General features: G+C 36.6%; 1 protein-coding gene across 4 annotated transcripts in view; it reads left to right on the top strand.

Annotated features, from left to right (window-relative positions):
• Mtp (Microsomal triacylglycerol transfer protein) overlaps window positions 1-19162 on the top strand; it is a 41564-nt gene extending 22402 nt beyond the window's left edge. For all 4 annotated transcript variants that reach the window (XM_074175918.1, XM_074175916.1, XM_074175917.1 and 1 more), the window contains exons 3-10: window positions 1369-1572; window positions 6736-7349; window positions 8630-8915; window positions 9805-10452; window positions 10552-10761; window positions 10810-10964; window positions 15155-15322; window positions 18823-19162. In XM_074175918.1, the coding sequence (XP_074032019.1) occupies window positions 1369-1572; window positions 6736-7349; window positions 8630-8915; window positions 9805-10452; window positions 10552-10761; window positions 10810-10964; window positions 15155-15322; window positions 18823-18964 (2427 nt within the window). In that variant the 3' untranslated portion in view covers window positions 18965-19162. The remainder of the gene's footprint in view (window positions 1-1368; window positions 1573-6735; window positions 7350-8629; window positions 8916-9804; window positions 10453-10551; window positions 10762-10809; window positions 10965-15154; window positions 15323-18822) is intronic.
• Window positions 19163-23735: the final 4573 nt, after the last annotated feature.

The raw sequence follows: 23735 nt of genomic DNA, 5'->3' as shown, positions 1-23735 counted from the left end.
ACCAGCCGTGCGCTGTAAACCTAGAAGTAGAAATGGGTCAATTGAAGCTAAGTCTATGGCGAGAAGCGCTTACTCCGCAACCTCTGCTGCAGGCAGCCAGTGATGCAATCGAATCCAGATTCGTGTTTAATGAACTCTACAAAATATAAATGAAACAGAACACAGAGTCAGATGCTATTAATACAATACGCATATATACAGGCGGCTCAAACACCAAAGAAGGCCCAGGATATGGAGTTTACTCCAGATCACTAAGTCTGAGGAATAAGTGGAAAATGGGAAAAATACCAGCGTGTTTCAAACAGAACTGACTGGTATCTCAATCACCACAAAAAAAATGACCAGAAAAGAATTTTCTGGCAAAAACATAACAATCTGCACTGATAGTAGACAAGCGCTATTAGCCTTGAACAGACAACGTTTTACCTCAGCGCCAGTACGTGTTACCTCAGGGCTAGTACTAGAGTGCCACCAAGATTTAGCCAAAGCCTTGATAGATAATATATTATTCTGAGGTGGGTTGAAGGGCACGACAGGTAATCGCATTGCCGACTCTTCAGCCAAGGAAGCGGCTGGACTAAGAATTTTAGGACCCAGTGACACCTACGGCCTGATGACTTCGACAATTGAGGAATCAGCCAAACATCACACCCATGCTCCATCCCTAAAGAGATGGGATGGAATCAAAGGATGCAGTCTTGCCAGGATCACTCTGGGCGAACCTGGGAAGCTGGCGCCGAAGAAATATCTGGCGATGACCAGGAAAAACCTATGCTTAACAGTAGGATTTCTGACTGGCCACTGTTAACTAAGGGAACACCTCTATATTATGGTGCTAGTGGACACACCTCTGTGCAGGATGTGTGAACAGATAAAACTATCAGTCATATTTTATGCGAGTGTCCGGAGTTATCGTTCATAAAAGAGTGTGTGTTCGGCGAGTCTTGGCCTAAACCTGCCGATATGAAGGAGATTTCCCCTAATGACCTGTCCACCTTCCTGGAAATGACAGGATGGACGATGACCTAGGAGGACAACTCCTCGGGATGATGTACAATGGGTTAAATGTGGCCTAAGTGTTGTGGGCTTACACTCACCCTACCTACTCTACAGATACAGAAGTGGTCGAAATTATTTTTTACTACAACATAATTAAGTGTGAGTTGTATAGAAATGTATGTACCCAAACAATGACAAAAATTTGTTTTTTTTTTAAATACAATTCGAAATATTTTTAACGACGCTTCTCAGAGCTGATTTTAAAAATATAATCTATGCAAAGTTCGTTCGAATATGACTCATCCCATATACATGTTTCGTAATTGAAAATAATATATATTTTATATTTATATTTTATATACTCAACAGCTAAAATCCCCCCAACTTCACATTCGATCAAGGAAGGCTCCTTCCCCTGATGGATTCAAAGCACACACTTCAAAACTGGACGATGTAGTCAATAAACCATTTTTGATAGTATGGAAAGATGGAAGAGTTGAAAAACTGCTTTTACCGAAAGGAGAAACTCTTTCATTACTGAACTTCAAGAAAGGAATAGCTAGTTTATTCCAAGTAAGTAACCGTTTGAATTCAAGTCTTACTTTTTACTTTGGTGAATGATTTTGATACATTTTTCAAAAAATAATCAACGTTGTACTTGATGGATATAATGGAAACCTCTAGAGAACCATCTCTTGTTATGCGTTTTACCAATCAAGTTAGCATCATCGCAGTGGCGGATTTACCAGCAGTGGAAATCAAAAAGATTTTGGCATGATAGTTTTCTGATGTCTTACAGATAGAAGTCTGCCACAAATTTTGACGATGACCCAAAAACTATTTTACGTGCAATTTCAACGAAATTATTGGATTATAAAAATAATGAAGGAGCCAAGTGCGGCAATAACTGTACAGCCTATGCCTTGAAAATGTGTTAATCTCCCGCTGATCAAGAAATGAGAGATGACTGAAAGTAAATCTCACCACTGAGTTGAATCCTTTTTATACTTCCAGCCGAAAGTGATGTATCATCAAATTAGTGTCAATGAAACATTTAGTAGTATTAGTTATAGTGTTAGTTTGTTGTATCCTAAATAGGTATATGGTAATGATTAGGTAATGACTAATTATACCAATATTTTCCTGGTTTCAACTCGTACTCATTACGAAAGACAATAATTGATAATAATTGTCGTTGTTCATAGATCTTTGTCCATAGTTTCCGATTCCCAAACTTTCGAAGGCATCTTAAAGTCTGTGGTCACGTACCAGTCTTCACAATTTCAAGCATTCCTCTCTCATTCTGTGATCATTTTCCAAGCCATGTTGAGCGACATCAGACTCATCTGATGTCAAAATGTATCCCCTTTTTTTGCTACTGCTTGGGAACTGACTGACTTGTCTATTTCTTCCAAAACTTCAGAAAACATTGCGGTCATTGGATTATTGTGTTTTTCCTCCATATTTTTCATGTCATCCATTCCAAAAATCATGTTCCCTGTACTAGTTCGTACAAGTACCTTGCATGGAAGTATGTCATATTATTTAGGTTGCTTGTTTTCTGTGATCCAGTGCCTCACAAGTGTTAAGGCTGTCCCTCAGTTGCATTGCCTGTAACTCTCTGCTGTATAGTCCTATGTTGTTCAGGTGTCCTCCAATGAGTAGCCCAGTGATTGTTGTGAGCCGATCCCTGCCTTTTTGAAATAGCTGTTCAGTCCTCTTTTTGGACGTTTTCCCGTATGTATATTCTTTCAGTACTATTTGTGTTTCTTATAGATCAATTTGCCAATCTGGTTCTGTAATAAAGATTTAGGTACCCCCACACCAGTGTGGGGGTACACGATACAGTGGTCTGGTAGTCAATGCTATGTACTATGTACCTAATATGCCTGTGAAGTATTTTTTCTAGTGTCTTCAATGCTAATGATATGAGACCCATTGGTCTCAAAGCCTTTGCCAAATGCTATCCAATTTTACCAAGTTTCAGAATTGAGTTGCCCCAATCAGTCTCCATGTTTTTGATATGTATCTCAGACTTGATCTAAGGATCACACACAATTTTTGAAGTAGCTGTACCGGTCCTTTTTTGCAGTATCACTAGAAGAATGCCGTCTGATCCCGACGACCTATATGGTTGAATTGATTTAGTCTTCCACCAGACATTTCTTCCTGGATGTCCGTTCGAGGACCTCCACTTCTGAATTTGCCCAGGTCTCTGGTGTTGGATTTGAGTTGAATGCACCCGGTGAAACTCCTTATGATATATTCTTCTCTTTTTATGTAGATTATTTTCTCCCTCAGGAATAAACTTTGGATTTCGGCCACAAATTCTTTCCCTTGCCAATTCAGTTCATTTTCAATGTCCTATTCTGTATGTACCCAGTACTGTGTATCCTGCAAAATTACTTTTTTTGCCTTAATAAAATGTTATTCTATTAATATAATTGATAATAAACGTTAGAAATTTGCATGGATTCTCTAAAAACGAATGAATAAATTGAAAAATGATCTAATTATGGTCAGATTAGAACATTTCACCAGTAACATTACCGCTATGATTAATGCTATTTCTTTGCCTCAGTGCGTACGTATATTCCTTCGAAACGTTTCATAATACACAGGAAGTCATGGATTGGCTTTGACTAAATTATATTAGTAAGCAGTCACAAATTATAACGTACTCGAAATGGTTTCTGTTATCTTAATAGCTTGTTCGAACGGTTGTTGAATTCAGTACAAGAGACAGCATAATTAAAAATGCATGACTAGACTTGTAGATTGATTTCAAGGAATTAGAAAAGAACAATTTATTTTTTTTGAATTCTCTTCGCTTATTCTCGGTGCGCTTTTATAGGTGGCAAAGTAGATAAATATCGGCGTAAATTTAAAAGGGAAGGACCAAATTTAAATACGTCACCGTTTCTTGTTCCTTGATATACATAGAAAAGATACATTGAACTAACTTATTCATTAGCACTATCTTCTGTAATTTAACAGTTCCTTTGAAAAATTAAGCACAAGCCACATGATGAATTAAGAGTCCAAAACAGAGCATTTGTATAGTAATGGAGTTTCATCCCAACACCAAACCATTATTTTATCACCTCGACAGGTGTTTAGATCACCAAGTGATCATCTTCAAAAGGAATATTAATTTTCCTCTTTGACTTTAATCTTTCTCTTGAAGCTGACCACTTGGTGATCGAAACACGTGTCGAGATGTTTAAATAACGGTTTGGTGTTGGAATAAAACTCCAGTAATATTCATTACTACACCAAAGGTTCAGAACCACAAGAGCATTTGTGATCCAACAAACAACAGTGTTGTTTCGATCCGACAAGTATCATCAGACAAAAAGCGATTTGTCATTCTGCTGTCATTGTTAAAACTTGGCTTTGCAGCAGACTGCCGTAGAAGCCTCGTTTGGAATTGATATTTGAGGTTCGTAATGAATGTAATGGTATGAAAACTACTGTTAACAGAACCAACGCGGGTAACAATGTTCCTTTTAGATGATATCCTTTAAAAAACTGTAAATAATTTCCGTGACAAAGTTAGTTTAAAACGCTTTGTCAACTTGTTTCGTATGTTACTATATTAGTTGTCAGTATTTTAAATCAGATTTAAAAGTCGTTAACTTCAAGTCTGACAAATGGTTAGATTAACGAAAATGCATAAAATAACAGTTTTACAAATGACTGGTTACGGAGATAAAACTCGAACACAACAGGAGTAGCTCGTCTATTTCATAAGTAATTTCCTAATTCACCGCCCATATCTGAAGGCAATAAGCAAAATAGAGAAGCAGTTTCGCAAGCTTGGTCATGTGGGACAGATAAAAAAGCCAATGCAATGAGTGATTAACACAAATTAGATGTGATGCTTGAGTTTGAGGAAAACCCACATACATCGAGTAGACATGCATCCACTACATTCAATGTTAGCCATACATCGATAGTAAACATATTAAAAGAATATAAAATGCATCTCTAAAAAATGATACCTACTCAGGAGCTCATGGAAGATGATTTTGATAGAAGAACTTATTTTTATGAACGAATGATTGACATGTTCGATAACAATATCATTCAATTAGAAGACGTTATGTTTTCTGATGAGTGTACTTTGTCTCTTAACGGTCATTCTAATAGACAAAATTGTCGCTACTGGTTAACGGAAAATCCTCACTGGATGAGAGCAGAACACACGCAATACCCTCAATAGGTTAATGTTTGGACAGACATTGTAGGAAACCATATCATTTGGCACTACTTCAAAATGATGTCATTCCAGGTTTAGCAAATTTATATCCTGATCCAAAAAATCCTCAAGTTCCAGTGAATACGATATGGTTTTAGCAGGATGGAGCACCACCACATTACCAGGTTAATGCCCGGCAATACCTCGATACAACATTTCCCAATCGGTGGATAGGGAGGCGAGTTCGATTGAATGGCCAGCGCGATCACCTGATCTTTCATCATTAGATTTCTTTTTATGGGGATATGTAAAGAGCAATGTATACAAAACTGAACCTTCAGATTTGAATGACTTGAAAGAACGAATAACACTTGCGATTAGACAGTTTTATTTGAGATTAGGATGTTGCCAAGACGTTTGCGGTGAACATTTTGAAAATCTACTTCGTTAACACCCATAGTTCTTTTTCGTATTCTACATTTCATTACGTTTTGCATTACATTTTAGTTTTTGAGTGTATTTTATCGAATTTCGGTAACCCCATGATTTTAATTTATTCTTTCTTAATTGTTGCAATAAATTCGAAAACGATAACATGTTTTAATAGAGAATGAAGAGGCCTTTTAAACGATATATCACAAACTTATATTTGCCATTTAAAAAATTGGGGGTTGTAGCTATCATTCGAAGGGAGTTGAAGATATGGGTGGCATTTCTACGTTGAAGAATGTCAAATTATAATTTACATTTGACGTGTCTCGGGATTTTTTAAAAATATGTACAGTAACCGAAATAATGAACTTATTGCATTTGGCTTTTACACACTGTATAAGTAAAAAACATAGTTATTGGTTTCAACAAGTATTTTTGATTTAATACCTAAACGTACGCGATATAAAAATAGTATGAACCCGGTAAAGTATTATGAATCCACCTATACAAGCTGTGGCAAATCGTAACAAAATCGCAAAACTCCGTTTGTTCTCTAGCATTATGCATTTATAATGATCGTTTATAACTCTTCACTATTAAGAAACAGAGTACGAATGTAAAGTACTACCAACACTGAGCAACTGATTTTTGAAGTATGCTCGGATTTGAACAGGAAATTGTGGAGTGGAAAGTTCAGCACTTAGGTTAGGTTAGGTCCAAAATGAGTTAGTCTATTCGACCCTCCGCCGCAACCCGCAAGGGTTGCTCAATCCTAGAAGATTCTGCCGGGAGGCCATAAATCTTCTTGCCATACCAATGACAGGTTCTGGTCCAATGAAGCTGCTTGCAGCATCCTCCTTTGCAAGGGAGTCAGCAGCTTCATTGCCTTCCAGGTCATTATGGCCAGGAATCCAGATCAGAGACAATCTGGTGTCTTTCTATCGAGCACTTAAAAGATGAAAGTGTCCAACAACGTGACGTCATTGTGGAAATGCACGCTACCTCCCGGGCTATATCTTTTCACTCATTGTTTTTGCATTCATTAATTCCATTTTTCACAATCTGATCTTGAATATTTTGTATAATTTTCATTACAATTTTAGTTCCAACTCGTAGATGGGCCAAACAGCGAAACCGACGCTTCTGGAAAATGTAATGTTACTTATTCGTCCGTATCTCCTACGAAGTTCCTGAAAACTAAAACGGAATGCGATTCTCAAGGACTCCCGTACACCAGAAATTTAGACAAAATTTTGGGCATCGAAGTGAATTCTCTCCGACGAGCCGAGTATGAATTGGACTCTACCTCAACGCATATAGAGTCTATAAATTCCCAAGATAGCCATCTAGTAATTCTTTCTGCCAAAGAAGACTTGGGAACTCACGTGGAAACCCTCCAAAGCCTGATCTTCATAGAGAAACGGCGGACCGAAACCTTCTCAGAAAGCAGTCTTGAAGAAGTAATCGACACCATCAGCAAAAAAAGCGGGATCATTTTCACTCAAGAAACTTTACTCACAGAAAAAGAGTTGGTTCAACCTGAGGACGTAATTAGTTTTCCGAAACAAGTTGATAATCTGCGAAACCATTTGAAACCGGAATACTTTGGAACCCTGAAACCTGCCAAAGTTTTTTTGGACCTCGTGAATTCAGCAAGAAGTGCAACTGCAGCAGACATCGCGAAAGCATTGTCCTCGAAGAAAAACAAGCAAATAATGTGAGTATGGATAAAGTAATAGATACATTATTTGATGAATATTACTGGAGTTTTTTCCCAACATCAAACCGTTATTTTAACACCTCGACACGTGTTTCGACCACCAAGTGATCATCTTCAAGAGGAAGATCAGTTTGATCTTCTAATAATTTGGAACAGTGGTGAATGTCCCCAAAACAGGATTCCATATTTTAAATGGGAGTGCATTATTGAACAAGTATTGAATGTTTATCCCATAGTAATTTTGACATGACTTAAAAAAAGTTGAAATTGAAGAATTGAAACCCAGCCTGAACTGTCTTCTCCAGTACAGAACTCGTTTGAGAAACCACAGCTGAATTCTTTCTGTGGAACGATTGCTAATATTCGCTGATAAGGTTTCTATTAAACACATCGACACTCTTCAAAATAGGACATATTTTTGAAAACTTTCGAGAAGTTGTGGTATTCAATGATACCTTTCAGATAAAGCATAGTGGTCTTTCAAAATAAACGAGGGAGGTAGAATCCAAATCAAAGATCATTTTATTTTTGAGTTTTTCAATAGCCTTTCTTACTTTATCTTGAGAGATATCTTCAATACCACTAGTTTCTATATTTGTATGATTAGTGTAACATTGATTTTCATCTATTTTTGTGGATTGTCCAATTCACCATTATTATAACTCATCAGAAGATGTTGTTCATCATGTGGTGCACACTGTAGTGTTTCTGAACAAGAACTTACCTTACCGAATAGACAACAACTCTGCAAAATGTGCATTCATCAATGACCAAATTGATGATTGAACATTGAATGAAACATAAAACAAATGACCTTCACTTCCTCTGTGTATATATTTGAATCATAGTCTTTTTATGACCGATATTTTAAATTGTAATGTTGTTTATGTACTGGTCCATGATATTTTTTTTCATTTCAACAACGACAACACGCACAATTTTTAAGTTTATTGCTTCACGTGCATTTTGATGTAATGCACAAGATCTATGAGCTTCAGTGGTTTGTCATATTCATTTCTGCATTTCTTCTCATTAACGTGAATATTATTTTCTGTCTTTTTTCTTCTAAAATTAGCATCATTATTACTTTTATTATCATACGAAACTTTACAAACTATCAAAAACAATTTAGCTTAATACAAAGTGTTATTATGAATCCACAACATTAATTACTTCCAATCTCAATGGAAGTTGGAAAAATAATCAAAAGTTGATAGTTTTGAAAAACTGTTCTCGGTTTTTCTTCTATTTTTGATAATAATTAATACAATTTTCAGTGAACAACTGTACGATGTTTTGGGATACATTCAAACTACAGAATGTCACGAAGCTGTTTTGAAGAAGCTACATTTCGATAAGGAAGAAAATATCAACTCAGTTGAAAGGTACCTTTGGTCGTTGTCATTTTCATCAAAGCCAAATCCGGAAATTGTTAAAGGATTGTTGAAAAAATTCTCGAAAGACATCAATATTCCCGAAAAAGTAAAGGAGACTTTGATCTTAACCATAGCTTCGATGGCCCAGAAGTTGTCAAAACTGTCTCCAGTTAGCTCCAATTTAAAGGTATACCTCTATAATTTCGAAGAATTTTATTAGTACAAATTGAAGGGGGGGATATTTTTCATGGCAAATTAGTTTTTGAGAAAAAAGTTTTTTTGGCTTCTTTACTTTTCCATCTTCAAACAAAAAATGTAGGAAACTTTCAAATAAGGAAAAAGGCAATTGATTTCAAAATAAACTATTCACAAAATTTTTAGATCATGCTCAGAGGTTTCTTTCAGGAATAAACCGAAAGAAAAAACCCTCTAGGAACAAGTATTAGGTTGTTTCAATAGTTTTGTCCGGTTTTATGAGTCTTTTTTTAACTGTAATATCTCAGTGCATAGTTATTCAATTCAATCGAAATAAGCGTCCTTTGAATCGGTACACTTTTGCCAACGTAATATAAGTCGATTAATTCCAGGATTTGATGAGGTCGACGAAGGCCGTTTTTGTCTGGTCCTGATTGGCGAAGGTTTCACCGGTGAGAAAGTTATCGATGTGCCTGAAAAGATGATAGTCTGTTAGCGAGAGGTCTGGGAAGTATAATGGATGAGGCAGAACATTGACGCTGGAGCAGGTTCGGACCTCTTCTGTTGACAGTGCCCGCTGCTGACGCAATGTTCAGTACATTTCGTCGATTTCCTCACAATAGGACTCTGTTGTGATAGCTTTTTCCAATTCAGTTTGTACTCCAAACATTCGTTATGGGATTGAAAGGAATACCATTCACAGGAACTTTCTTAGGAAGATTCTCACATATTTTGTACAAAGATGAAGAGTAGAAAGCCAAAAATCTTTTCCGGAAAAATCATTCGTACATTTAACCCTCTACGGTTAAACTATTCTAAACTATTAACTCACTATGATAGTTTGTGACCTTCAGCTTCAATAAACATTCCTGATTTTTCAGATAATTCGAGATGTAGAGGAAACCATTTTAGCCAACCTGGAATACGCCAAAGGCGAAGAGAAGTTCATGTACTTTAGAGCTTTGAAAAACCTAAAGTCACCTACAACAGTGCCAATTCTCTTGAACTATATCAGAAACGGAACCTCTAAAGAAGGTGTCTTATCTTGGAAAGCATTGCAATCCTTTGATGCAACCCTTTGGAATGAAGAAGTACTAACTGCAGCGAAAAAAACATTCTTCCAGCTTGACAGAAGACACGACAGTAGCTCCAGAACATTCGCTGCCGACATTTTATTAGCAACGAAGCCAAGTGACGATCTTTTAAAAGATATGCTGGAGTTTCTACTGACCCGCGACCCCGTTTACGAAATCAAGCAATACATTTTCCAAAAAATTAAACTGATTGCTGATGGGAACTCAGATTTCAAGGAAAGAGTACAACGACTGATCAAGAGTAATAGGAAATTGAATAATTACTCCGGGATGTCGCCAAGGGGTCTGTCGATAGCGTTAACTAGAAGGTTCCTGACCAGTGAATCCAGTAACGGTAGTCTAGTGACGGTTCAAGAAATGAAATCGGGCATTGTGAAGCGTGGTACTATCGACCTTGTGATGGAAAAAGGGAACATGGCATCCCAACTATTGAGTGTAAGTTTCATTGGAGCCTATCTTCTTCAACTTCTTGGTTTCACCCTCTCTATGTTATATTTGCGAACTCCAGTTGATATATTTCAACTCTTTTTTCAGCTGGGTATATTCTCTGGAGGCCTTCATAGTTTCATCTCCAGCGACAACGACGCGGGAGGAGAAGAAGCAGCAGATGAATCGGCTACAGCTGGTATTGAGTTGACCGTTATGGGCACGCAAATTCGGCCCTTCGTCTTTTTCAATGGGCAGGGAGAGTTAATGGGGCACGTTTGGTCAGGCACAGCTTCTGAAAAAACACCAGCGTTTCAGGTATGTCATGAATAATATCGTTAAGATGTATTCCAAAATAATTTTTAGGTTTTAGCTTTGCTCCAGGACAATCTGGAACATATACGGTTGAGCAATGGATTCATCGCCAAAGTCGACTTCAGAGGAGCTACATCGTTTGATCTTTCTGGAAAAATCGAGATATCTCTGTGGAACAGAAATGCCGAAGGTTTAGTTCAAAAATCGTAAGTAATGCTGAGTGAATATCAGGTCGAGGACAGTAAATTATTGGCTGTTTGTGAGTTAGTCATTGGATTGCATGGATGCAATGGATGCATTTTGTACAATTCTTTTGAAGGAAGAACTGACAAAAATCTAATTGTCTAGGAAAATCTCGCGGTAACAGTATATGCACCCGTAGGAAAGGCATAGAATCGACCATAAATGGCTGGATATATGCCATGCTGATAAACAGAATTGCAACTACTACTCTTCAAGGCGAGGCCATTAGGTTCAGGGTCGCCAGAGATTGTCGTCAAGGTAGGGTACTATCTCCCCTTCTGAGGTCGCTTCTGATGGATAGTCTGCTTAATGCACTCGACAGAAAAAAAGTAGATCTGCAAGCTTATGTAGATGACCTTGTCATCTTGGCAAGGTCCACGTCGGGAAGGGTAGCTTGTAACATCCTCTAAACCACAAAGGACGTTGTTCACAGTTGGTTCCTGAGGAAGCAGATGTCTGTCAACCCCAGCAAAACTGTGATATTCCCCTTCAACAGGAGGAGAAAATTGGACTGTTAAACGCCACTTTCTCTCAATGGTGAGGTCATTCAATTTGGAATGGAGGTGAAATATCTTGGCATTGATAAAAATCTCACCTGGAACGCTCACTTGGAAAAAGTCCTTATGGACAGTCTGGCTTTGTGTGAAACTGGCAGGATTTTTAGTAAAACTTGGAGTTTAGGTCCCAAACAAATCCATTGGATTTATGTGATGATTGTCTGACCAACGTTCACTTATGGGGCAACTACCTAGTGACCGAAGGTTTTACAGAGAACGGCTCAGGCAAAGCTCTCTAGCTTACAGAGACAAAGATGGCCATACATGCTTGTCTGGCCATCAGTGGTGCCATCAGTACCACACTGTCAGCGGTCATGGGGATCCTTCTAGATCTACCTCCTCTCCACATTTTTCTGGAGAGAGAGGCTAAATGAACTGCTTATAGACTTGTGCACATTGTCAATTGCACAAATCAATTCAATGCAGAGTGCAACAGACTGCTGGTTGACACCAGGAGTCGCAGCATTCTGGAAATGACCTCTGACTTTATGCCTGTTCCCGAGTAGAAAGGACTGGATCCTCCGGGAGAAGGAAATATTAAGAACAGATAGTTGTTGGTTCACAGATGGATCAAAAATACCTTCACGTTTTGATGCAGGTGTTTTCTGTCGCAGATCCAGGGTGACTGTATCTCAAGCGGAAATTTACGCTATTGAATTGTGTGCAGAGAGATTGAAAGGGTAAGAGGGGAAACATTCTCGGACAGTCAAGCGGGGTTGGAATCGCTTGGCTCCTACCGAGCAACGTAGCAAATTGCCAAAAACGACTGTCCTCGATAGGAAGACTTGACAGATTGTCTCTGGTCTGGATTTCTGGCCATACTGGCCTGGAAGGGAATGAGGCTGCTAACTCCCTTGCAAAGTAGGATGCTGCAAGCAGCTTCATCGGACCAGCACCTGTCATTGGCATCGCTTTAGGCTTTGCCAAACATTCTTGAGCACCTGGATGGCAAGAAGATTTATGGACTTCTGGCAGAATCTTCTAAGATTGGCTCACTCCAAGGCGTTTATTAGTCCTTCGAACCTTGATACCAAAAGGGTTGGACTACAGTAGTGATGAACTACATTGTCTAACCGGTCACAGGTCACTGTCATTTGAATCGTCATATGCAGATACTTACTATGCTTATTACTGGAGTTTTTTCTCAACACCAAATCGTTATTTTTACACATCGACACGTGTTTCGATCACCAAGTGATCATCTTCAAGAGGAAGATAAAACTAACAACTACTCAAAACTAAAGATACTTATACTAATCAGGTACATCATACAGGTAGGTAATCAGTAATACCACCCATACAAGTGTACCACCCTAAATTAATTTTACAATTGGCCTTTTTATTATTTTACAATATGTCCTTATGTATGTTTAAATGTTTCGGTTATATATAGAACAATGTTCAGCTATATAAAATTAGTTTCACAATATTGCCTATCTAAATATATTTACAATGTGTCTTTTTGTAGTAATCAGTAAACCCAACAATATTATTTCAACAAGCTATATAATATGCTATTTGGTATTGGTCCATTATCGTTATTCATAATATTATTATGTTTACTTATTTCTACACTCTCATAGGCATCTAGTTGCCTGTTGTTGTTAACTTGTCTAACTAATCTTAAAGAACTGAAGTCTATGGAATGGTTTTGTTGCACCATATACGAAGAACTTTGGAAAGATTTTCAAGGAACTAGGTATGAAGGTGATTTTTAAAACAAGTCATACACTGCAGAGCCTTTTGGGAAGTCCAAAAGACAAAGTCGAGAATTCGGAAAAGTATGGAATTTACGAAATTGAATATAAGGACTGCGATGCATAATATTATGGACAGACAAAAAGATCTATTAAAGTGAGATATAAGGAACACATAGCACACTCAAAATATGGAAAACCTGAAAAATCAGCAGTCGCCCATCATATTTTGCAACAAAACCATTCCATAGACTTCAGTTCTTTAAGATTAGTTAGACAAGTTAACAACAACAGGCGACTAGATGCCTATGAGAGTGTAGAAATAAGTAAACATAATAATATTATGAATAACGATAACGGACCAATACCAAATAGCATATTATATAGCTTGTTGAAATAATATTGTTGGGTTTATATAACCGAAACATTCAAACATACATAAGGACATATTGTAAAATAATAGAAAGGCCAATTGTAAAATTAATTTAGGGTGGTACACTTGTATGGGTGGTATTACTGATTACCTACCTGAATGATGTACCTGATTAGTATAAGTAGCTTTAGTTTTGAGTAGTTGTTAGTTTTATCTTCCTCTTGAAGATGATCACTTGGTGATCAAAACACGTGTCGAGGTGTAAAAATAACGATTTGGTGTTGGGAAAAAACTCCAGTAATATTCATTACTACACCAAAGGTTCCAAACAGTACATCACACTTACTATGCTGTTAGGGTATCTTTCTAGTTAGAGTCGACGGGCTTCTGCAGCATTTTCATCTGCTAGTCCATAAGCGAAATGCATTTCAGCTAATTTAGAGATGTTCATAATATGTACTTGATAGTATGTATACAACCATGATTGCAAGCTAAAACAATTTGATGATACTACTTGTCATCTACTGTCAAAAAAGTTCACGATATTAGTGACTTATTCCTACTGTAGGTAACAATTACCATTCTCTTATCGTTGGAATTACTTTTAAATTCTACGAAAAAAAAAACAGAAGAACCTACAAACATCTTCACGAAATCAAGAATGTCGTACAAGCAGTGTCGTGGTTAATTAATTTTTCACTTTACAAATTAACGTCATTTCAGTAATAACGTCATAAGTTATTTCAACCTTGTTAGGTTCGACAAGTAGTAAATAATTTGTATCAATTATTTTAATACATATGCAATTTTTACTTCAAGTCGAAAATGTTTGAAAAAGAAAATTATAAAAAAAACCTTTTTAAAGAGAAGCTTTTTATACAAATGCAATAAAAATGAAAAACTAATTTCGTTCACTGTTTGATCTAGGTTATTCTGTGGGTAAAAGGCTTGCCGCGGATACAAAATACGTAATTTTCCGCGGGAAGTTTTGAATATATTACGGAATAACCTAGATCAAACAATAAATACATTAATAATTCAGTTTAGTGCATTTGTATGAAAGCTCATCTTCAAACACGTTATTTCAAAATAACAAATGCGACAATTTACGAATATCTCAAATTTATAGTCGCAACATGAAAACAGATTTTCATTGTCCTTCCAAATACGCAACTTTTGTCTGATTAATCTTTTCTTGGGAGATTTACCATTTCCGAGATCTATAACGGGATCAGCTGAGGAAACGGGCTGAGCAATCTCAGCCTCTTGATTATGTAAAGCATAATGACTCAATCAAAGTTCGCCCTTCCATTCAACCAGATAAGAATAGTTCATGTTATAATAATTTGAAGGCGTTTTAAAATTACATTAGATACACTAAAATTGAACATCAATGACAATAGTGAAAGAAGGATAATGTCAGTTGAAGACCATAGCCAAAAACCTGTTAAATAGCTTCAACACAGTTATCTTCGACGACTATAGTTTACATTCTTCGAAGAGTCATCTATGATTATTCATTTCAGAGCTGGAATTGTTACAACTGGATCAACTTCGATTGACACTATGTTCGTGAAGTCCCAAGTGGAATTCACTGCATCCATAGAAACCAAATTAGATCTCCAAACTGACATAGACTTTTCCTCAAATATACACTTATGCATGAGACTGACACAACCAGATGCGCTATTCAGGTGAGATACAGATACATATGTTTTGTTTTTTCGCTACAAATTATTGAAATTTACTCCTGATTGTGTGTGAGAAAAAAATTCCTAAAATGTGTCTTGAAGTGGCTGATACTTTAAAAAAATACAATTGAAATATGATATCCACCTTGAGAGAACCTCGAGATAAATTTGTCAGCATATTTTCTCACACATTCCTCAAAATGAGGTGATATAAAATAAAATGAGATAAGATCAGATAAAATTTATATTCACAGGAATGCATACATTTAGAATGTACACACATCGGAAAAGTCTAGGGATATTTTTATAACATACTAAATATCATAAAAATAAATGCATGAGGTCGTTTAATTTCGATTAAATTGGTACACTCGGCCACCCTGTAGATTTCTATGGGTTGAACAAAGCCTGCAAAAACGGTAACTAATCTTTTATCAAGTTTTTTACAAACTGTAGGTTTTCGGCTAAAATGAATAATCTGAAAGTGTCGAGTTTGTACATTCTATGCAGTTCTTGCTCAGCAATTAAACTGGAAATATTGTGCTTTAACATGGAACGCCATCACTTACCATTGGCTGAGATGAATAGAGCTGTAGGGCTTCTTCAAGGTGGCATGCGACAAAATGATGTAGCTCTTCCTTTGGGGGTCTCCCAAAGTGTTATCAGTCGATTGTGACGGCGTTTCCATGAAACTGGCAGTCCAGCCGAACAACATCCAGGGCGAGGACGCGCTACAACTGCAGTTCAAGACCGATTTTTGGTCTTAACCGCAAGAAGACAACCGACAATCACAGCACCTGAGTTGGTTAACGTGTTGCAGCAGACGCACCAGGTAACCATTGTTCGTGATACTGTCAGAAATCGACTGCATGAAGCAGATCTCCACAACAGAAGGCCACTTAGATGTCCACCTTTGTCGAGAGGCAATCGCGGTAGAAGATTAGAGTGGTGTCAAGAACATCAAAACTGGGATGCAAATGATTGGGCCACAGTTTTGTTTACAGACGAATCCAGATTTGGATTTCATCCAGATTCTCGTCGAGTAAGACTGTGGAGACGACCTGGAAATAATGAACGTTTGAGACACGTCCAGGAAGTCCACACATACAGAGGTGGTACAGTAATGCTATGGGGCGGAATCATGATCGGCGGCAGAACCGATCTCGTTTTTCCAAATCGCTCCCTCACAGCTCGATAGTACCTCGATACCATTTTTCTACCTATCGTCCGTCCGTTTGCTGGTGCTGTTGGTGAAAACTTCCACCTAATGCACGATAATGCTCGTCCACATGTCGCGCGTCTAGTGACTGACTGGCTCACCAACGAAGGAGTTGATGTATTGCCATGGCCAGCACAATCACCGGACCTGAATCCCATCGAGCATGTGTGGGACATGCTTCAACGAAGAATTACTCCGCATATGGGGAACATTCACACAACGTTTCAATTGAGAGAGCTTTTAATCGCTGAATGGGCAAATGTACCTCAACAAGACATTGACAATCTCATTTTGTCGATTCACGATAGATGTAGGGCCGTAATAAACCAGCGTGGAGGCCATACTTTGTACTGATTCCAATTTTTTTTGTATTATGATTTTTTTTCGGGGTGCCAAAGAAGAGCCATATTTTTTTTTAGTTTTGCTTATATGCGCACTCAGTATTTTTGACCATTTAATAAATTTTGTTGTAAGTTACATTCGTTTAATAATCACCCGTCAACTTTTTTTCCCTAAAGCGATCTAAAAAAAATTACTGCCATTTTTAAAAATATCCCTAGACTTTTCCGATGTGTGTATATAAACATAGCGTGATGGAATATGAAAATATTCGACTATACGAGTAGACTATAGAATTAAACTTATTAATATATCTAAAGGAATGAACTTTAAACGTTCATACCAGTCTCGAATATACCTACACAGTAGGTTGAATGGACTGACGCCTATCAGAAAACAACTACTCCCCTGACTAATACCACGAACGGCGGTGGATTATATCCGACAGGCGTCAGTGCAGGAATCTTCGCAGAAAATGTCCTGCATATGCAATTGGCAATGCAACTGAAAGAGTCGACCTTCAATTTTGGAACGGGAACACTTGCAGACCGGTTTAGGGCTCATTAGCCACTCATCTCATGTGCCATATGCAGTTGGTTAATACCTCGTCCACTAGATGGAGTGACATTTTGTTGTTCCCTCCAACTTAGGAAGAGGAATGAAATACTCTGAAAAAATTCCGATTTTCAATTATGAAATATCATTGACTTTAGGTCGATGATGGCCACTATCTTGCACTGATGAGTGGCTAATGAGCCCGAAACCGGTCTGCAAATGTGCCCGTTCCAAAATTGAAGGTCGTCTCTTTCAGTTGTATTGCCAATTGCATATGCAGGAAATTTTCTGTGAAGATTGCTGCACTGACGCCTGTCAGATATAATCCAACGCCCTTCGTGGTATCAGCCAGGTATCAGCCAGTTGTTTTCTGATAGGCGTCAGTCCATTCGACCTACTGTATTGGTATATTCGAGACTGTGTTGAACGTTTAAAGTTCATTTCTTTAGATTTGTTTACTGCCAGTCTTCAAGCATAGCTCACTGACTAATAAGAAAGTTATTAATATATGTCAAACATTAAAATTCAAATCTAAAATTGGAATTATTCTATTCAGAGGTTTATTCATCTTGATGATTCACCGATGACTCGGTGAATCAAGATGAATAAACCTTTTGGGAAAAGAAAGTTTTTGGCTTTCTACTACTCCATCTTGATACAAAAACAAAGATGAGGGAATTTTCCAAGGAAAGGAAGGAAGTAATCAATTTCAAAATAAGTAACTCTATACATGGATGTGTAGATCATGCAAAGAAGTAACTTTCAGACACAAACTGAAAGAAAGTCCTCCTGAAACAGCTACTTTCATATAAACATTGAATCACACGAAAGAAAAAAATTCTTTCGAAACAAATACTTCTATATGAACACTGAATTATACAGAAGATACTTTTCTCTACTCAGTTTGTATTTCAAACATTCGTTGTGGTACAAAAAATCAGATTTCATTCACACGAGTTCTACTTTAAATGAATGGTAATAAATTGCACTTACATGGAACACTGTCACCCTCACTGGTATACATCGATGTTTCGCCTTAAGACACTTGCCCCAAGGCTCTTCAGTACCAAATTGTTTTTGTATCAAGATGGAGTAGTAGAAAGCCAAAAAATTTCTTTTCCCAAAAAATTAATCACTCCTAAAAATATAACCCCTTCAATTCAAATATGAATAAACCTCTGAGGAAGCCAGCCACTCGTGCTGGCGAAACGTTAGGACACAGTTCCAAACTAAGATGGCCTTGAAACCCGAATGGAGATAGTAACACTGATTTCACAATTTCTTTTATCATTTCTATCAGACTAAGGAATATTATTATGATTATGATAATATGATGAAAAATTACATCGAATCTCTTTTAACGTTATTAATCTGTAACATTCTTTTGCAGGCACAACATTTTCAAAGTCGAGAGAATTCCTGGAAGTAAACATAAGATGAGGATATCGAAATATAAAAAGTATTCAGTTCCAGGGACGACATATTCGATAAACAAGAAAAATAATGAAATGTGCAGTGCAATATTTGGTTGAAGTAAAAGTTCTAACAGTATATATAATTCTCCAGATGAGAGAAAATAAAATAAAAAGTGGAATGTTGCTGATGAAAAGTGAAGAAACATTTTCACTTTTAGGAAAGCTGTGTCAAAGACTTTTCATAGCTTCAATTCTGCTCAATCAATTTTGTACATATACCATTTTGTAAATAATATTATTACATTATCACCATAACGATCTATTTTTACTTCCATGTTGACATTTCGAGAGTGAATTATCATGATTAACTTTATGAATAGTGTAAGTCATTACTTTTGTAAAAAAGCATTTCTTCAATGAAAAATAATGAAAATAGTTATAATTTTACTTTGAACATAATACAATAAGTTGTGATAGTTGTTTGGGAAGATAAAAAGAAGAAAAAAGAAGAAATACGTCATTTACTGAAGAAACATGACCGAATAAGGAAGATAAGTTATATACCCCGTTGAAAACTGTCACTTTTCCATTTTATCAATTCTTGAAATGACTGAAATGACTTCAAACTATCTGTTTTCAATTGGGAGAGGTGATTTCCCTTCTTCATAACGTTTTGTTTATTTTCTTGTGCGGCCGATATACCGGATAAACCAATCCTATATCGTCCATTTAAGTCAAATATCACACAAAAGAATGTTGCAAATTTGGGCTTCCATTGTCCGAAAAAGTAGAAATCATAAAAATAACCAGGCCGAAATATTCGGATGAGTTAGTTGAAACAGAAATAATCTCAATAAGAGAATAAAATGCGCAGAAATGAAATGCCATTTAAATATCATACACACCTATTAATCCATTTTGATATACATGCACTTTGGCCACTATGCCTGTATCAAAATTATTTCTAATTCTATAACAACAAATAAGGCCTCGTAATGGGTAATCCTCTAAGCCCCCTCCTCGCTGAAATTATCAGGAACAACTTCGAAAATACTTTTCAGCAGCATCCAATTTTCCAAAAAAATGTATTTATCGGTAGAATAAATTGGTATTCATAGAAAACTCACATATACAGGAAAATCATGGGATAAGATGGAAAGGCTATTAACAAAAGGGAACAATATAGCATATTAGAAGACCGGTAACTCCTCGGGTAGATATATAAAGAACAACAAGTCAAACAGGGCAAAGATAACAAATCAGGGGTGAAAGTTTATATGTGAAGGACTTCAGGAAATTCCAAAACGAGAACATAAAAGAAGTTTTGAACTGAAGAAAACCATTTTCACCTATTGAAGAAAAGAGAAATGGGACTTTCTATGTGTTTTACCACTTTTATTTGTAACTAACGTTACTGCAGTTTCGTCCTATACGGACAATTTCAAACTAAAACAATAAACTAACAATGATTCATTACATTCGCCATTATATACCACCCCTGTAGGTATTTATGAACAACTTGTAGACCACTATAATAAATTCCGACCTGGGTAAAAAACATATTCATTTTTGGTACAGATATGTTGATGATATTCTCGCCTGTTTCAGAGGAACTACACGACAGCTGAACCAATTTATGAAATTCATGAATAATCTCAATAGCAACATTCAATTCACACTCGAAACAGAGATAGAGAAACAGATAAATTTCTTAGACCTGGCCATTACACACAATCAGAATAAATTTGAGTTCACTGTTTTCAGAAAACCTAGCTATACAGACATCACCATCCCAAGCGATTCTTTCCATCCAGACAGTCATAAATTAGCAGCCTACAATTCAATGTTGCACAGAGCATTCTCACTGCCTTTGTCTGCTAACACTCTAGCTAGGGAAACTGATATAATCTCAAAGGTAGGTCCTAATAATGGATTCAATGCAGATACTATCCAAAAGTTAGTCAGGAAACAAAACCGGAAATTTACCAACAGATGAATATACCCTCAGGTCAAACAACCAGAAATCAAGAAATGGGTAACGCTAACATATTTTGGAAAAAGAGCAGAGATAATTGCGGGTTTCTTCAGAAAAAACAACATGGAAGTGGCATTCATGCCACATGCCAGGTTATCTCATTTCTTTTACAATGCCAAAGATAAGGTTGACAAGTTGGAAAAATCTGGAGTTTATAAGCTTGTGTCCGGAATGTAATAGTGTTTATGTGGGACAATGTGGCCGAAATTTACAAAAACGGTATTCTGAACATGAAAGGTCCTTCAGACTAGGAAAAAATGATTCGAAGTTTTCAAACCATTTCCTGGCATGCAACCACAAGTTTCCGAATCTAAACGATACGGAAATTCTGCACTATGCCAGGAAAAGTTGCAAACTCAGTTACTTAAAATCCTTAGAAATTCACAAGCATAAACATTGCGCGTGCAACCTGTTAAATGATCGCCGGTTTTTGAATTGGCACATCCGTATTGTGGACTGTTAATTCAAGTACTCAATCAAGTCAAGTACCCCTATTTCTATTAGTACCTACAGGGATGGTATATTATGGCGAATGTAATGAATCATTGTTAGTTTATTGTATAAAATGTCCGTATAGGACGAAACTGCAGTAACGTTAGTTTCAAATAAAAGTGGTAAAAACCTTAGAAAGTTTCATTTCTCTTTTCTTCATTATGATTTTCTACACATAGTAACGGCTACATCCATCAATTTATTGAATTTCACCTAAGTTTGCCACCTTTTAGAGAACAAAAACAATTTCATATACTACAACATATCACATACAGAAAATAAAGGGCCTGCTGGAATGTCGGAAAATCAATAAACGCAAACATTTAAAAAAAAAAAAATATTGAAAAAACACGCATCAACCAAATTGGTTATTAGCGTTACAGTTCAGATTACATTTCTAGTTATAGTTCTAAATATAGTTTCTTTGAATAAAGTTCTGAAACGACAGTAATTTATCAAATGCATAGTTAGGGCCCAGTATATCCTTTAAAGATAATGATATTCCATGAAAATATTTAGAAGGGTTCAACATCTTGAGCAATCATCAATATGGCTTTCGGAAACGAAGATCAACAGGTGACCTTCTATCATATGTCACCCATATTTCGAATAACGCTATCGAGAAACGTGGAGAGTCAAGAGCTGTTGCGCTTGATATTTCTGAGGTCTTTGACAGTGTCTGGCATGAGGGTTTGCTAGCCAAACTTTGATGATATAGCTTGTTGAATCATTTTTGTGTATGGCTCTTTAGCTTCCTGAATGAACGTTCCCTTCAATTCAATGCAACAAAAACTCAGGCATCGGTTTTCTCCAAAAAGATAGATAAATGTCTCCGAACTGGATATAATAGTATCAGGACAGATAGTTCCGCTTGTGCTTCGATAAGTTTGTTTGGGGTTAAATTGGACACCAAATGTGCATCTCACCAATCAATATAAGTGACATAAATAAAACTTTTCATCACTGCCGCTTCCAATTCGTATCTAGAATTGGTCGGCAATTCAAAAATAAGATCTTTCAACCTTCCCGGTGACCTGGTCAGCCAACGGTTGGTGGCAGTTGCAGTGTTGTGAGGCGAAGCCCCGTCTTGTTGAAAATATACTTTTTCGAGCTTCATTAGTGGCAATTCATTACCAAGAGGTTCAATATTTTACCTTAAAGTTTCTAAATACGGGCCGATTATAATAATTGTAGCGGTTCAAAATGCCGGCACAGCTCACATAAGCTCATAATTTAACGAAAAATCACGACCTCAGATACAATTTCAAAATTTCCTGTTCTCAGTTGATGAACTCTCCTGGTTAAATACCTTGAATTTGTGTTCTTTCAATATCCTCGGGACGTTAGTTTTTGGTAGGCCTCTTGATTTGATTCATATAATTTTGGCATTTCTTTTGAAATTGTCCACCATCAATTAGGTTATTCCGCAATTTTGCGGCAAGTTCTGTATTTCAAAGATGACTCTAGCAAAACATCAAGTGTGCTACATTTCTTCAAAAGTGATTTCAATCTCTATTGAAATATGCATTACAAAAATAGTTTTAAATCAATAACTATTGATATCTCATTTTAAAAAATAAGTTTTTACACCATTGAATTCTACGTAAAAAAGTTCTTTGGAAATGTTTTCACTAGTAATACCACGAGAGGTCAAATTATTTCCGGAATTTTTTTCAAGCTCATGAATATTTTGAAAATACATACCTACAGGAATACATTACAAAGTAATATTCAGTTTGTCTTCACACCAATGGACTCTTAGCCTATAAACTGTTGATTTCTACTGATTGTAGTAGCTCAAAAGTGACTTTTAGAGACAAAAAATATAATATTCTTCCAAATTATAGTTACTTGAGCTTACTAAAAGTGATAAAAAATTATAATTTCAGAGGTTTTTCAGAAAGCTGCATAAACAGATTCACGACGCGTCATAGCTTTGGCAGCAATTATTTAGGCCATCAAATTGGTAATTTTTACTCATTGTAGTTGCATGTGAATACCCTTCAAAGATAGAAAATAGTATATTCTTCAATTTTACATGTTTTGAGTTATAAGTTGCGCACTTTAATGATATGGAATTCATAACCAGCGTCAGCAAGCATCAATCATAGGAGACTGTGATCATTTTATTTTGACAGTTCAAAACATCAATAAAACTCGTGTTTTGTTACAATAAAGAATATTGAAATACCAGTAAAACCAACAAAATTCTTTGTTTAAAAAAATGAATCGATTTTAAAATCATACTAGTAGTTGTTTACAGCTGATTCTCGGCCTCCCCCCCCCACTATGACGTATTAATTGCTTTTTTTATTGGTTGTTGTTTGGTGAAGTTTTTTTGTTGTGCAGTGAAGTCAAGGC

The sequence above is a fragment of the Leptinotarsa decemlineata genome, unplaced genomic scaffold (assembly GCF_025532065.1).
Source record: "Leptinotarsa decemlineata unplaced genomic scaffold, Ldec_3_MD MMD2_tig00001393_RagTag_RagTag, whole genome shotgun sequence".
NCBI classification, from domain to species: Eukaryota; Metazoa; Arthropoda; class Insecta; order Coleoptera; family Chrysomelidae; genus Leptinotarsa; species Leptinotarsa decemlineata.
The sequence above is the reverse complement of the archived record's forward strand: the minus strand, read 5'-3'. Positions and strand labels throughout refer to the sequence as shown.